This window comes from Puntigrus tetrazona, chromosome 15 (assembly GCF_018831695.1).
Source record: "Puntigrus tetrazona isolate hp1 chromosome 15, ASM1883169v1, whole genome shotgun sequence".
In the NCBI taxonomy this organism is placed as follows: domain Eukaryota; kingdom Metazoa; phylum Chordata; class Actinopteri; order Cypriniformes; family Cyprinidae; genus Puntigrus; species Puntigrus tetrazona.
The window spans coordinates 9,966,527-9,983,761 of record NC_056713.1 but is presented as its reverse complement, the minus strand read 5'-3'; the positions used below and the strand labels follow the sequence as shown (position 1 = coordinate 9,983,761).

At 36.7% G+C, this 17,235-nt stretch overlaps 1 protein-coding gene across 2 annotated transcripts in view; it reads left to right on the top strand.

Moving 5' to 3' along the window:
* caln1 (calneuron 1) overlaps window positions 1-15,911 on the top strand; it is a 56,435-nt gene extending 40,524 nt beyond the window's left edge. For both annotated transcript variants that reach the window (XM_043259498.1, XM_043259497.1), the window contains exons 5-6: window positions 7,990-8,146; window positions 12,653-15,911. In XM_043259498.1, coding sequence (XP_043115433.1) covers window positions 7,990-8,146; window positions 12,653-12,780 — 285 coding nt within the window. In that variant the 3' untranslated portion in view covers window positions 12,781-15,911. The remainder of the gene's footprint in view (window positions 1-7,989; window positions 8,147-12,652) is intronic.
* The last annotated feature ends 1,324 nt before the right edge of the window (window positions 15,912-17,235 follow it).

Sequence of the window (17,235 nt, the reverse complement as noted above, 5' to 3'; positions counted from 1 at the left end):
GTCTTATAGTGTACTTAGCTAAGAAATTACTGGTAATATGAAGTAGCTATGGGGTAGGTTATGTTTAGGGGTAAGTACCTAGTTTTTACATAGTTTTTACCTAGTAATTACCAAAATATCAACATAGCATGTGCGTGAGTATCAAGAGTGCAACCGTTATATAGGAGACTTGAAATAAACATTACATGGGAAACTTTTACGATGCTTTTATAGTGGGTTTTGTATCTATATAACCCTATAGTCCCCATTCATTTTCTATACGAAAAAGAGCAGCACAGAAACCAGCAAACTTATTTTGTGTCCCACAGAAGAAAAGAAGTCACATGTGTTTGGAACGACATGAAGGTGAGTAAATGATGACAGATGATGAGAATATCTGGCAAGAAATGCTGCTCTCTTGGATGAGCAGGTTCATCTTTCAGGGCTGCTGTAATGGTACCTGGCAGTTTTGTTTCTCTAATGCATTAATTTAGCTCAGAAACGTCTGATTAGTCTTACGGTCTAAATGCTAAATGCCATATTGAGTATCCAAAAAAGCTCAATGTCAATAGATTCATTCTATGCTTCATTATCTCCCTCCTTCACAATCTCTCTCTTTCTTTGTTTCTGCCGTTCTCTTTTGCTCTCCTCATTGTTTTTATTTCAAATACATCCACGTCACCTCTTCAGAATTTCATTTTCGTTCCATCGCTCTCTGAAATGGAGGAAAGGGTTGAGAATGGGCTGAGAGCTGTTTCTTCTGCAATCAGCAAACCTCTCCTACCTCTGCCTGTTTCCACAACCCCAGCACGGCGGCTGTCACTCACACACACAGAGAAAATTACAGCACTGCACTCCTTACACACACACACACACACACACACATAATCAGGTATGCACAAGCACAGACCTACACACAGCCTTCCTCAGCAGGACAGAGCGCATGGCGGAAATAACCACAATTTTAATTGGTTATTATTAGATACGATTATCTCTTTAAGTTGGAGACTGTTCCCATTTGAACATTTCAGTATTCTCAGCAAGCTTGACGAAGCCTGGGCATGTTGAACGCTGGGAATAGTGTTCCAGAGTAAGGAGAACTGAGGTGTTTTTCTGTGAAATTGCAACGGCATTCAGCAGATTAGGTGATTTACTTGCCATTATTAACGTTCCAGGGATTTTGTGATATTCGTGCGCAGAGATCATGATATTCGTTTTTTCAGTTTTGTTACAAATCTGTATGAATTTCTTCCATAGAACGCAAAAAGCTGAATGTCACCCGTGTGAAAAGCCTTTATTTCATCATTCACTAAAAATCTCAAGTTGTACCCAAGAACCACATTATTCCAATTAATAATTCTGAAAGAATTTTTAAAATGAATTAAAGAATTTCTTGTTTAAACATATTGCTATTCGAGATTTAGTCATCAAAGAATTTTGGGAAAAATATGAGTACAAATGTTACAATGGTTTCTGAAGGATCATGTGACTCTGGAGATTGGGGTAATGATAAATTACGTCTTTAAAGAGAAAACCTATTTTTAATTGCAATAACATTTCACAGTATTACTGTTTGAGCAAAGAAAAGCAGCCTTGGTGAGACTTCGCACAGATTTGGAACGACACAAGGATGAGTAAATGGAATTTTCATTGGTGGATGAAATATTCCTTTAATATAGTGCAGCTGATGAATTTTCATGTCATGTCGGAGCATACAAGAAATAATCTAGCCTAATTCGGGTCCTTCTGTTTGTTTATCACATGGTCATTCTTTCTGAAATGTTGGCGGTGCTGTTGGTGGACAGCCGGAGAGCGTGTATAAATTGTGTATTGTATTGGTGCGATGCATTTGCTCTTTATTGCGTGCAGCGGGGTGTGCATATTAAAGCAGTGTGTCAAAGGGACACTGTGGAGCTCATTTTAATTTCAGATATGGAAATGGGACAATGTTGGCGCTCTGACAAATTCTTCTCCGCTGCTGGAAAGACGTGCCGGGTCCAGAATCCGTTTGTAATTCTCAGACGAATGATTTGGTTGGAAAACAAGAGAAGTGACAGTTACATATTGTTTTCATCTGCTCGCAGTATTTGTGCGTGACACTTTGTGGACATCTCTGTCTGGTTATTTAAAAATAAGGATTTTTTACATTTTTAACAACAAGCAACTATTTGATAATGATCCCCTCGTGTGGGACACCCTTCATAAGTAGTATTTATTTTCATATATGAAAATCCATGTATACTGTGCAGAATACATACTGCATATCCAGATGTTACATACATAAATAGAAAAAAGGAAATAGAAAGCTAATAAGGACAAACATTCTCCCTAATTAATCACTGGCTTTTATTTGTCGTTGTACTAAAACCCCAAAAATTTAAATATTATTTGGAATGAATTTACAAATTGAAGACAAGTCAAATTTCTATATGAGAAACATTTTCAATTCAATTTAAATGTATTTGTACCGAACCTTTTATACTAATAGAATTCAAATGAAACTTTAAAGTAGTAGTTTGTGTAGATTGCAGGTTTTTCAATGTATTATATTTATATATATATATATATATATATATATATATATATATATATATATATATATATAGTATTGTATAGATTTTTAATTTGAAAACCTTTACTTAAATGTATTGCAAATATAAAATTAATTAGTTTCATAGCTCACAAAATGTTATTATTTAATTATCAAATGTTTATCAAATGTTTCATTTAAAAAATATCACTACAATAAAGTACAATACTCAAAGTTAGTAGAACAAATCATTATGGAATGATATAATAAATAAACTATGAATGGTTTAAGAAGTATTTGATGAAAAATGTAAATTTTGTTCATATTTAGATTTCAGGTATTTTAGTATATCTGAGCTCTTTTTTTGACGCTAGAAAAGCATAACAGTTATGACCCTCAGTTTGCTCTTTCTTTATCTCATTTCTATAGGATAACCAATTGAGATATTAAAGAGATCTCATTTATGATTTTCCTGTTATGCAGTTTTTCATCCCTTGTACGGCTCATAACCGTCTGAATAGTTGCACAGCACAAAGAAACAGCGGTTTAGAGCCTTGATATGCCTTATAACTGACTTGCATTGCTTTTGTGACATAAAGCTTTTCTTCTTCATTATGGTCCCACTGACAGCAGACATAATGAAACTCAATGAGTAGATGATGATTCAATTACTCCAGTCTACGGTCCTTTATGATGCAGCTAGTATGCAAGCCATAGAAATCTCCTGCCTCCTGCATTTTGTTCCCCATTTCAGACAACAATACCACAGAAAGGTCACGATCATTTGCATTCTGGTCAGCGCAGACTCATGGGGCAGCGGCAGAGGACTTGCTGGATATCTGACAGCAAAACGAGAACTAGAGGGTTTCCTAAAAACCTGGATTAACACATCAGGAGACTTTAAACGTGATGTTTTTGTCATCTTTTCCACTATTGACACAAACCATCTGTCCAGTCAATTTCCAGGCCAGCCGGAGCTTCCGGAAACGAATTGCAGGGATTGTGGGAGAGCTCTTGACTAATGGCTGCCGTAGGCTGAACAGTGTCCATATTCAATGGGGGTCACATCATTTTGCTGTCACCCGACCTCAGGCGTGGCTCAAAGTGTCACCGGTGCACATGCTGTTGAACATACGAAGACTGTTAGTTGTGATAAGTCAATAGGATTCGATTCACACAAACCTAAATGACCAAAGCTATTGTGCTTCTAACATGGTCAGGCTGCTGAGAGATGGATACAGTTTACCAAGCTGTTGTTTCAAAAACAAGGATGAGCTAATCTCCGTTACTCAGTCAAACCGTACGGCATATCGTGACTCTTTTAGATCTATCGCTACTTTCAAGGCTTGTTCTCTCAGATTTAAGTGGCTCTCTGCTATAAATATACCTGGCCACATTATGCATGTTCAATGCCTCATGGATAACTATCTTGCAGAGTCATCAGTTCATTCCCATACACTCAAAGTGTCATTTATAGAATATTCTGAATAAAAGGGCCATTTTTAAGTCTTAAAAGTGTAGAGCAAGAAGACTTTTAATACTAACTTAAAGGAAAATTAAAATGAATAAACGTTTACTCACCTTTATGCCAATTCAAAATGAATTACTTTCTACTAATAATGATTCTGTTGATTTTGATGATCAGTCTGTTAAAGGAACCCTTGAGTTTTACCGTTTCTCTGGGTCTGGAGATAGCAACATATATATACACATATACATTTTTTAGTCATGCAATAAAAATAGTTTTAGACCCCACTGACTTTCATTACAAGGACAAAAATGTTGAATATGCAAAAAAATAAAAACTGATCCACCGATGCACCTCCATTCAATGAATGTTGAATCATAGTTTTTTTTTTTTGTCACTGTGTCTCATAAAAGGACATCTGTCATGTGACTTTCATGGACAAGTGTGTGTGGTGTTAAAGCTGAAATGTTGACAGTCTCAGCGGGACAGATAAAAACCAGGTTACAGGCAGGACATAAAGTGTCCCGCTCTTCATTATGTGCTCAAAAACTCCCTTGGGGCTTGAGAACGTGAGAGTCATAATATTTTACTGACATTCCCCTGAAGTGGGCCTTGAGGATGGGTGGAAATCAAATGGCTGTCACACAAGGGCACAGTGCTGGACAAATGATGCACAGAGTATTACAGAAGAATTGTTGGTGTTTTATCACCATTTGCCTTTAAGAATTGATTCGTACGACTTTTAAACTTTTTGACAGTTGATTCAGAGATGTTGGAAAAGTATATTCGTAGCTTCACAAAGTTACGGTTGAACCACTGATGTATTTTTACCAGTGTCCTTACTACCTCTCTGGGCCTCGGTCGTGTTAAGTTGCATTGCTGTCTATGGAGAGTCAGAAAGCTTTTGGATTTCATTAAAAAAAAGAGTTAATTAAATTTGTGTTACAAAGATGTTACATGTTACACGTTATGTAATTATGGTATTATTTAATGAGAGTTTTAATTTTTAGAGCAATTTCTTTAAGGTTAAAGACGTTCTTGTTAACCACGGCTTGATTTTTCCTTTTTGGGAGTCTGACATATCTGCTATTTCACCCACGGCTTGTACTAAATACAACTTATACTACATTGTTATACAACCTAGAGTGCACAGCTATAACAAAAGGAAATACCAGCATTAGTTTTTTCGCTGTAGCCTACAAAAATGATATTAACACCAATAATAATGAGTGTTCACATTATTTTGTCCAAACCCTGTGTATATTTTCATGCTGGACAAACAAGAGCTTGACTCTCTACTGTAATGTCAGTATCCAACATTAAAACAGATTCTGTCTTTCACCCATCTCCCTACATACTTCCTTTCTCTCCTCACACAGATTCTCTTCATCGTGTCCGTCTTTATAGAGGCAGCAGTGTGTGTTGCTGTAGTGGAGCGGGAGCACCGGATCAATGACCACCGTTGCAGCAGCAGGGAGATTCCATTAATGTGTTACTAATTGCCGTTAAGCGGCCTGTTGTTTGGGATGAACGGAGGCTGTCGATTCGCCTTACTATGGCATATAGGGACAACTCAATGCAGGCCAACACCCGTCCCACCACAGGACACAACATCACCTCATCCATCCGTCCTTCTGTCTGTCAATCTGTTGTTTTAATATTCAACTATAAATCCAACCTATATAACTCTGGTTTTCATTATATTGACAAGCTGTTCGATGGTTCTCTTAACCTGCAGGTATCTTTTCTTCTTTTAAAACAAAGATCTCAGGTGACCTGTAAGCCATCAGGTCTAGTCTGTCTGGAAATTGCCATCAAACACACACACACCATCCCGACAAAGATTACCCCTGTCTTCGGTGCAGAAAGTCAAGCTTGAAGGTCATTCTGGCCACCATTAGTGATATATAAATACTCATAGCAAGGAAAGAGTGTTTGAAAGAAAAGAAAATGGGATTTGTTATCTAGCACGAGGGCTCTTAATGAGCTGCTCTGCTGCCCACTCTCGTGGCCTCCAGTGGAAACAGATGGATCTGATGGCCTCGGGCGGCTCTGTCTCTGTGGCTGTGGGTTGTCCGAAGGTTACATCAATGCAGTTAGTGCCCACTCTTTCTCTGTGGTGAGGCTGGAAGCTTCCCAACTTTACTGTCTGGATGCTAAAGGGCTGGTTTGCATGAGAGTCCCTAGATGACTTCCCCTTTCTGTTAGATCGTTTACCCTATTTTTTGATCAGGAATCCAAACTTTGCAAGTTCATTGATATTGATCTTACAAATGAATAAAAGTGAAGCGTCTATTACCTACCCTGAACTGTTTGTTTTATGGGCTGAATGTGTATTCAGAAATCGTGCAGCATATTGTAGAAGCAAGCTATTAGATCAAGTTGTATGCTATCTATAATATTTATTTATTTATTTATAATATATATAATACATATTATTCTACTTCTTATACTTAATAATAGTACAGGGACCAATTCTCACTATTAGGTAACTGCATATTAACATGCCTATTATTAAAATACAATATTTACTATATAATACATATATAACCTATTATATATTATATATATATATATATATATATATATATATATATATATATATATATATATATATATATATATATAATGTGCTTGTTTGGAAGTGCTTGCTAAATGACTAAAACATACTTAATAATTGCAAACTGGTATTTGTTATCGTATTATTTTTTATAAATACACCGAATGTAGCACAAATAGTTTTACCGTTTACTGCATTATGCATTATACTAGTTATTTAAGAGACTGATGAATCAAAATTCTCACACAAAAAGAAGCGTATTTCCTTTTTGCGAAATAAATTGGATTTATTATGTGATTAAAACAGAGAACACAGTGCATGGGCATAGAATCGTTGTATAAAATGCTCGTCTTGTGCATTCTCAGATATAAACACAAGTTTAAAATGATTCATAGGCCTGTTTCTGAAGTGTTTACTGCATCGTGCATGCTGTAGTACAAAGCAGTGTTTTGCTCTCATTCTTACTGACTTGCTAAAGTGGAGTGAAATGACAAGTAACTGTGGAGGTAAGCATACTGAGGCTGTAATACTTAATGGCTTGTCAGATTTATTAGCTTGCCAGCTATTGTAATATCCTGCTGTCTCTCCTCATGAGCTGCAATGGCAGCACATCCTGTCAAGCGTCTTTCTCCAGAGCCACAGAAGTGTACTGTGAGCTTCCTGTCACAAAGTCGGAGCTTTCCGTTCTGTATTTTATCAGTGTTTCGACGAAAAGTAAAGTTAGATTTGAACTATATGCATTTAAAACATTTGCTAGGAATATCATAATAATGTGTGTCTTGTGCATCTGCTGTGGTAATTAGATGAATATATTCTGGTATATGATTAGGTTACCACAGTGTTAGCATTCTGTACTGTTTTGTAAGGGAAGGCTGAATGATTTAGTGGTGTATTAATATGTAGCCGACTATATAGCGGTTCCTAATGACTGTTTGTTCTCTAACCTGACAGCTTTGCAAATAAGCTAGTGCGCCACGGTTTCATTTACATCCTCCTGAAAAATCGATCTCTGGGCTAATGCTGCCTGGGTAATTAAAGGGATGGAGCTCATAAACGCCCTCTGGATACGAGTTATAAAAATCAACTTTCAATACCGAGCATGAGTTGCAGTCCCCGTGACAGTCTTCCTCGGATGTCCTTTGAATTCCTTGCAGTTAATTGTGTTATATCCGTTTATCAAATGCCACACGAAAGCGTTCAGACTGATCAATGCACTTTTTCTCCTCTATCACAAAGGCCTCATTGATTTTTTTTTCCGTGCTGTTTTAATATCTAAGCACTCGACTGCAAAACGTGGCGTTCGAAAGCCGAACAAATGCAAAGCACGCAGACGAAACAATTAGCATTCAATAAATTAAAAAACCTGAGGTGGAATATCCTTTGACGGAAACATAAAAGAGTTTTTGAAGAGTTTGGGTTCGGTTGAGTAACTCCTGTTATTTGTCTTTGCAGTTTGACATGCAGCGGATAACACTGGAGGAGCTGAAACACATCCTTTTTCATGCCTTCCGGGATCACCTGACGATGAAGGACATCGAGAACATCATCATCAATGAGGAGGAGAGCTTGAACGAGAACTCTGGGAACTGTCAAACAGAGTTTGAGGGAGGTGAGCGTAAACATTGTTGCACTGTTTGTGTGTGTGTCGGTTTGGGAAAACTTACATGCACAGGAGGCAACACTGTCAAAACACAGTTGTCATGTAAATCAATGGCCATAACTCATTAATAGTTTGCCTTGTTTTGCTTAAAAAGGTGTCATATGCATGTAAATGTCCCATTAGAGTGGGCTAGATGTGATATCACTGTATAGGGAAGGCTGAGCTCATGAATATTAATCAGCTCTAGATAATCACCTGTCCAGTCAAGCCACATGAATTCTAATACATTTAGTCCTTAAGAAAGTCAGTACAAGATGCATTATGATATAAATTTTTATTAAAAGGAGTAACAGATGAGGTGCAATATTCACGATTTTAGTTTTATGATAATGGGCATTTCATTAAAAACTTTTTTAGTAAAAAATGCAGGTGGCGGTCCGTGTGAAAATAAAGTAGACTTTAAAAAAACAACTTATTAGAGTAAACACCTAATTCCATGTTAATTACAGTTAAATTAAAATGTATTATAAATTAAAAAATATTTGGCTTATATTATCGTCATGGCAGTTTATGTTTTTAAATTATTGTAAGTTATCAAAATAGGTTGCACTGTGTAAACTTTTTTTCTGAGTTTTATCAAATTAAAATTGACATGAATAAAAGTCGGTTCAACATAATTTTAGTTTAAATTAATTGTGCATCCAAGTTAATTACAGTTAAAAACTTAAGACAGCAACTGAATTGAAGTGTTTTAAGCTGAAATTCTGGAAATATACATTTTTATATGTAATTAATGAATTATTTCTACCGGTTTAAGTGAAGCATTCTATAATAGTTCTGATTTTAGTCATTATTTATGACAAACATCTAAGTAAACAAACAAGCAAACATGTAAGATGTAAGAACTGTATGTAATGGAAAATAAGTGTAGTAAATAGAAAAGCGCATGACGTATAACATTCAAACAAGTAACTAATTTCAGCTTTTGGATTATACGCTAAAAGTAATTCTGATCAGCCAAAACCCTTCAAACTCAAATGTAGGCATCTAACTCTAACAGCAACGTTTGTAATGGTGTGTAGGTGCTTCTCTAGAGTTCATTATAGGCTTCTCGGCTTCGGTCTGTTTGTTTTACCAAACTAAAATGGGCTGATGTTGATGTTGTTTCATGCATGATAATACTCCTGTTACTGCGCCTCTATAGGCTCGTCTCAACACAACATTCCTCGTTTTAATACACAGGAGGGTTAATGCTCTTTTACAGTAGGCTGCGTGATCTTCACAGCCTATTGACGTCAGGTGCAGTTTTAGAGGCTTATTTGGTTATTAAAATCAGAGGAGTGAATTAAAGATGCAAGTTTGGTTTTTGAGTGGGCAGCTCATCTCCAGATACATGAGTGGGTTTTGTCACGCCATCTACAGGGTCACCAGCTCAATGTAGCATATGCTGCACCACAGATCTCCCGAAACTCATAATCATCTTATGAAATTAAGTTTTGAAATGATGAGGTAAATGCACTATATTCAGCCTATGTGACACCTTGAGTGCCTCCGACCATTAAAAGTTTTTTTTGTTAGTTTTTTTTTTTAAACTAATAAATGAGTAGTACTTTAAACTGTATTTATACCACACAAGGATCACAAAACCAGTATTAAGTGTCAGTTTATCAAGGGTCAGGGTTATACGTCATCTGAAAGCTGAATACAAAAGCATTCAATCTATTCTATCGTCTAAAAAAAGCATTCTGTTGATGTATGGTTTGTTATGATGGGATAATATTTGGCAGAGATACAACAATTTGAATACCTGGAATCGGATGATGCAAAAAAAAAAAAAATTAAAGATCAATCAAAGAATCATATTTAAAGTTCTCCCAATTAAGTTCTTAGCAATGCATATTACAAAATCAAAAATTAAGTTTAGATTTTACGGTAGAGAATTTACAGTCGTAGACCTTAAATATGTCATTTTGACCTGTACTATGCTTTTTTTTGGTCCAGGGTCACATTTTCTGTTTGCTTCTAGAATCAAAAGACTTGGAGAAATGTAGCATTACATCCCTACACACCACTGGATCCTCTGCAGTGAATGGGTGCCGTCAGAATGAGAGTCCAATCATCATTGAGCCATTTTTAACTTCAAACCCTTGCCTGTGGCTTAAATATTCCTGAGTGAAAAAGTAATTTAGTCTCAATCAAGCGAGAAATATGCACTGTTTATAAGTGTCTTATCAAGTAGTTATGTTACCAGATGATAAATTAAAGCCAATGGCTGAATTTAGAATACAATGCTAACGATCTATTGTTTCTGCTATATAATTAATAATCCCTATAATTCTTTATAATATCAAACACAATTTAAATTGTAAATTAGTACACAAGCAATACGCATTAGAAAGCCACTACTAATGATTTTCCGCATATGAACGTTAGGTATGTATGGACCACGCTAGCACAGTGTTAGCATTGCAGGGGTCAAGCACATCCCTTATGCCAACGGCATAAGTCTCTGTCCTACCAGCAGTAACAGATGTCCACAGCTCTAAAGCAACCCTTATCCACACCTTCTGTTGAGCCCGCTGTATTTATGAATCATTCATGGTGGCACCTGGGCAGAGCTTAGGTGTTGTCAACAGACCACACACTGAGACTAAGTTAATGAATCCAGAGACACAAACAAAGCTAAAACTCCTAAACTAAAACTAGCCAAACAACTGCCTTTGAGATGAATGGGTATGGGGATGTAGCATTTCATTTGGTGATGCTAGCAGAAAATAAAAGGCAAAAAGTAAGAGCAAAAAGTGCAGCTTTACAGCAGTACAAAATGCTGTCATGCTTCTGTACTTTTTGTAGTGAGGGTTTTTGGCGTTGAAAAAGTACTTTAGCATACGAGTGCTTGATATAGACTAAGTTATACTATTTGAATTGAATATAATGTTGTTGAACGCTAAATTGATATGAAATGTAATTGATTTGTAATTAGCTTTTTGACCCACTTAATCTTATAAGTACTTATATTGTCTAATATGGTCCAAACCAGCTATTTGCACAATTACATTGTAAATACACTTGTAAAGAAGAAGTTGCAGTTTAATACATGCTCCTGTTAAAATAATATCATCATAAGTGTTTACTTCTTTAAAAGATGCTAATAAAATTATATATAAATATATAAATTATATATAATATAAAGATGCTAATATAAATTATATATAAATTATTAAATTATTAAAATGGACATTTCATTTGCATAGCATTTTTAAAAAGTACTAAAATGTTTTAAATTTATGTTAAAAGTACTTAAGTGTGTCGAGTAATACAATTAATAGAAAAAAATACACTCTTAATTGGCCTCGTATGTAATAATATTCAATATTTCCTGCAAGTACCGTTTTTTTAAAAATATACTTCTGAAGAATTTAAAATGGACATTTAATTTACGTTACTATAAATGACACTTTTTAACAAGTAATATATATATATATATATATATATATATATATATATATATATATATATATATATGTGTATACAGTCTCTCATACACATGCACAAACACTCACACATGTATATGTATATGTGTGTGTGTATATATACTGTATATACATACATATATTGCTAACTGAGACTTGTAAAAGCACTTGCATTTTATTACTCTTTTGTTGGTTTTGATTGCCTCTTGTCCTCCTTTGGAAGATGCAAATTTGCTTTGGATAAAAGCATCCAAATGTAAATATGTATTAAATGTTAAAAGTACTTAAGTGTGTCAAGAAATAAAATAAAAACTAAATCTGCACTCTTTAGGTACACTTAATTGGCCTTTTATTTCATAATATCCTATATTATCTCCAAGTACAAGTTTTTCCCAAATATAACTTTGAAGTAAACTACAAGTGCACTTTCAATACAAGTACGCGCACTTCTTTTTCACAAGAGGGTTGCAGTGCTTCCGAGACTTTTTGAAGTTCAAAACTCAGCTGCGAGACATTTTATCTCGACTTTTATCTGCTGCCATTTGCAAAGGCGAGAGTGGGGCAAAAAAACGAACGTTCTCCTCAGCAACACACACTCAAAAGGCAGAGGAGTCGCCACGTTCGCTGATTACCGCGCTTCCTCTCCGCCGTAACCAGGCCAGGGATTGGCTGCAGGGGGCGGGACTTGCTGACTAGCGCTCTGTGCCGGAAGGAGGACTGGAGCGGAAAATGATATCACGGGGTGAGGCTGGCACACAATCTGTCTCGCTGTGTGTTCCCAGAAGCTCCTAATAACTAGCTCTATTCTGGGCCCAGAGCCTCCGAGCCGCCACATGTGCTCAGGTGAACCTCAAACCCCGGTCAAAACACCTCCACCTCGCAGCTGCGCCAGAAACGCCGCTTTATTTAGACGGGTCAGATTGGCAGATGAAAAGCGGTCGGCTAGAATGCAAATCGACGCCTACGCGTTCAGACACTAATATGCCACGTATGCTAATACGTTTTCCTCAGACTAAATCGCTGTATTTTGTGTCTTTCGCAGTTCATCCCAAAAAGAAGAATCGGCAGACGTGTGTGCGCAAGAGCCTGATATGCGCGTTCGCCATGGCCTTCATCATCAGCGTCATGCTCATCGCAGCCAATCAGATGCTGCGCAACGGCATGGAGTAGCGACACCACTGTGAGCGGGGCGGAGCCTGCATGTGCATGCCTGTGGATGAAGTCGTCGAAAAAAAACACTCGAGAAACAAAACCAAACACCTCACTACTGAAAAGAGGAGCTTTTTATTCTTTTTTTATTCGTATTCTCCCCGTTACTTTTCCACGCGGACCAAGCGACACAGGAAGCGTAGAGGCGAGCCAAGCCAGCATGTTACACGGGGGCCTCATCTCTCAGGCAGGGACTTTAAAAGGGCTGACTTTCTGCTTTTCGCGCCACCTCTGTTCCCTAATGCAATAACACGCAGGAGTTCATAAGCCGTCGCCGTCTCCTCCGCGGCTTCAGATATTTCAGCAGGGATTCGCTGATGAGCTTCTGCTGGGTTCGGGCCTGCTGTCGACGTAGGAAGGCAAAAGTAATTGGCAACTCATTACACCTTTGTGGAGGGAGAGTTACAGCATCCACTCCGGAGACTATTTATGTCTGCTCTTGCCAGAGTGCTTTTCTGGCTCGGGGGATGGTGGGAGGCCGGGAAAGGAGCGCTCGTTGTAGTCCATAATTAAATCCATAGTCGTCAGCTCCAAAAATCCATGAGCCTGACTCATAGTTTTCATCATTTCGAATGTGTTCCGCTATTCGATTGTGCGATCTTCCTGTGTCTAATGCTTTTCCTGAAGTGGTTTGTAATGAGCACGCCCACGCAACGGAAAGTTGTGCAGGTTTCCACAGAATTAGAGCTGCCATCGTTCATGAGTTCTATTTCCGTGTTTGTTCCGACAGTTGTTTTCCTTCAAACAGGTACAGCAAGGTAAAACAGGTTTAATTCCCAGGAAATCAATGTATATCTTGAATGCGTTGTAGGTTGCTATGGGTAAAATTATTCACACTATAGAGTGCTGCAGTCATTACGCCAAAACCCAGAAGGCTAATTTGCCCTCAAGATTTACCTGTGGGTTTTTTTTTTTTTACAGGTTTTTTCAATTTAGGAGTAAAACAAGATATGTGGTTTATTTAAAGGGATGATGCTTAATGAAAGCGTGATTTTGAAGCATTTAAGTGACTACGTAGTAACTAAGAAGTAACTACATACAAAGATTGTTTCATCAAGTTTTGGTTACCGCAGACCTTATTTTACCTATTAATTCATAAGAATGAAACTTTATGGCAAATTAGTCTTTTAAGTTTTTACGTCACTTTACACATTCATGTTTTTTTATCTTTATGTTTTTGCAGTGACATTATGGTACATCGATCTTTTTCTTATGCAGTATTTTTTGGTTAATTTTCCAACGGAAGTATCTAAATATTCTCCAAGCAAGACTTACTTTGTAAAATTACATAAAAAAATATTCAATATTATATAAACTATTATATAATTCTTACACAATTGTATGACCTATTAAAATGAGCAGATTTGCTTTTGAATGATTTTAAGTTTTAGATCACGGAAAATGTCAAAATGACAAAAAAAAAGTGATAAATGATTGACAGGATAAATAAAAAAAGTAAAACCTTTATATTTTAAATACCATAATAATATCATGGTAATAATACCATGTAATATAAATAACATATAACTTAATCCAGGCCTAATGAGCGAACAACAAAACATCTCTACTTCGGTTTCGCACTACTTCAAGGTGCTTAATGTGGCTTAATGGTACTTTATGATCTGTTCAGATACACGTTTTCAGCATTTTCTGAGAGGTTTATGATGGTTCTCAGATTCGTGTTAGTGGATGAGCTCGGGTTGTTTTGCTCTGCTTTGCACCCATCGTCATCATCCTGCTAGAAAAACCTTACTTTTATTACACCGACCTCTCTTTCTGAGCTGCACAGAAGACGCCCTTCACTTTACCATGAGCCACAGTCATGTTCACGGTTATGTGTAGGGTGCGTGCCCCTACTGCACTGCATTTCCTGTCTGTATTCAAGCCGCCGTAGCACCTTGCGTTGACGTTTCAACAGATGTATGTAATGAAGATGCTTCACGTCTTCGGTTCCGGGAATGTAAAAAAAACGAAAAAGAATGATTTTGGAAGACGATTGTATCTTTCACGTCTAGTGGGGTGGCTAAAACTGTGCCTGATGCATTTCTTCTCTCTGTGTTTCATGAATGTCTCCTCTGGACACCTGTAGAAAACGCACTGGTATATGTTCTCCACCGCGTTTCCCGAGGTCTGCTTCGACTTTATTATGCATGTGAATGAGCAGAACTGTGTAAATAGAGCTTTACATGTGTGTTTTCCGTTCGTGCATGATAGTTTAAAGCTGTAGCTTCTGCACAGATCGTGTCAGAGCTGCTGAGGGGGCGGCTGAAATCAATACGCGTCTGCCAGCTCTCCGTTCTCCCCCGAGACCCCCGACTAAAGCCATATTTGTCTTCACAGGTGTACTTTAGAGAATAAAGGTGCATACACTGAAATTATAAAGGTATAATGTTAGTCCAAGCCCTTTTTCTCACTCAAATGTTGATCGACGGTTCATTCTGGTACAACGGCGACCCCTGGTGGTGGATGCGATTACTTCACTCACTGTGTTTTGTCCTCATGCTGTCCTTGTCTGGTCTAGAATGTAACATTAGCTTGTAGCATTCAACTAAAGATCTGGATGGGTTGATAAAATGATATATACTACGTGTTTAGATGATTTTGACCTCCACAATAGCGTGGTGAATGTGTAAAATTACACTAGACCTGTATTTTGGGCTTGGGTGGGATTTTAGGAGTGAAGGAATGTATACCAAGATACACCCGTCAGTTATTTCAGTTTATGTCATTATTTAAATACAATATTGTAAAATGGCGTTTTAGGGTATGTTGTGAACGAAGTATCCCATGAAATCGGATTAAATCAGTATTTTAAATGGGTTGTATTTCAAATGAATGCTTTAGGGTTCGAAAAACGAGGGTAAACGTAACAGTCGGCTACATTAAATGTAATTGTAAAAAAAAAAAAATGTAAATAGCCATATTTACGGTTATTCACTTAATGATAGATCTGTACACTTTGCATGCAGAATATTTAGCTATGTAGTTGAGACTAGCTTGTTGCAAGCTGCCCATAGATGATTTTAATATACATATTCAAATATGTACAGGACAAATGCATAGAGTTTATGCAATAAAGCATTTTTGTAATATTTGTGGCATCTTTTCTGTTTCCCGAGAAACTATTAACATAGCTTAACCTCAAGATATCACACTGTACGTTAGCCTATTAATTAGGCCTAATATTGTTTTTGTTGCTGTTCATCATTATATAAAAACGAACTCTTCGTTGTAGGTTGGTGAACTGAGAAGAGGCAACTCTTTGTAGTTTGTGTATATTTTGGGCCTTTAGAGCCTCCTACAGTTAAGTCGTAATTACATCGGATCTTGGCATGTTTGTTGCTGCCATAAAGCAATCAACCCTCTTCAGGGATTTCGTCATTTAAATTTACTCTTAAAACAGATGTTTAGACGGGAAATGTGAGAAAGAAACAGAAAATGTTTGTTTAGTAGTAGCCAGTGAGCCATCAGATTGATTTTTAAACTGATATTTTAAGGTAAATAAAAAAAATGATATAGGTATTTTCACAATATCTCACAAGGAAAATCGACTTTGTTTCACACTGTCAAGGATGCATGAAAGTTTGAGTAAGTGAGTATTTTAGACAGTTACTTTACGGTTGTCTGCTCTGTTTTTCCACATAGTCCAATGAGTCAGTGTTGAAATAATTTGAAAGAATAAGGGAATAATTCAATGACACAGATTTAAAAAAAGAAGATATATATATATATATATATATATATATATATATATATATATATATATATATATATATATATATATATATATATTTAAAAGAGAAAAATGTTAAAAGGTGAGATTAGATAAAATATCTTAATTTCCTTTTTTTTAATTTTTGGTGGAAAACTATTTAAACACGTAATATGAAGGAGTCAGAATTCTGTGATGTAGATGCGTGCCAGTGTGTATACTCTCCACCCTATCTGTCCTAAACAATATTGAAAATGACTAATATCACATAGAATTTAGGTTGATAGAATGCACATAGGGACACAGGTTTATAAGTAGTTTATAAATGGTGTAAGTCGTGAAATACCTACTAATTTTTCAATGCCAGAAAATGGCTTTCATGGAATTATCTGGATCTTGGCTGTAAAACAAGTACAACCGTAAATGTGACACTGTCATGGACGAGCGTCACAGACAGGGAACGTGACAGACACATTGCTTGGTATCCATGTAATCGGAAGTTTTGCATAAGGGCAAAAAAGTTTGTTCTTTGTTGGTCACACAGATTGTGGCGTTGATGTGTCTCCATGTGATAGAAAACTTTTTTTTTTTTGCCTGCACCTGCTAAATTTCGCCAATGTGACTGTGCCTTAATATAAAGAGAGAGATTGCAGAGCACAAAGACAAACGGTAAGTAATGGGTTTTAGTCCAAAATATGAAACCA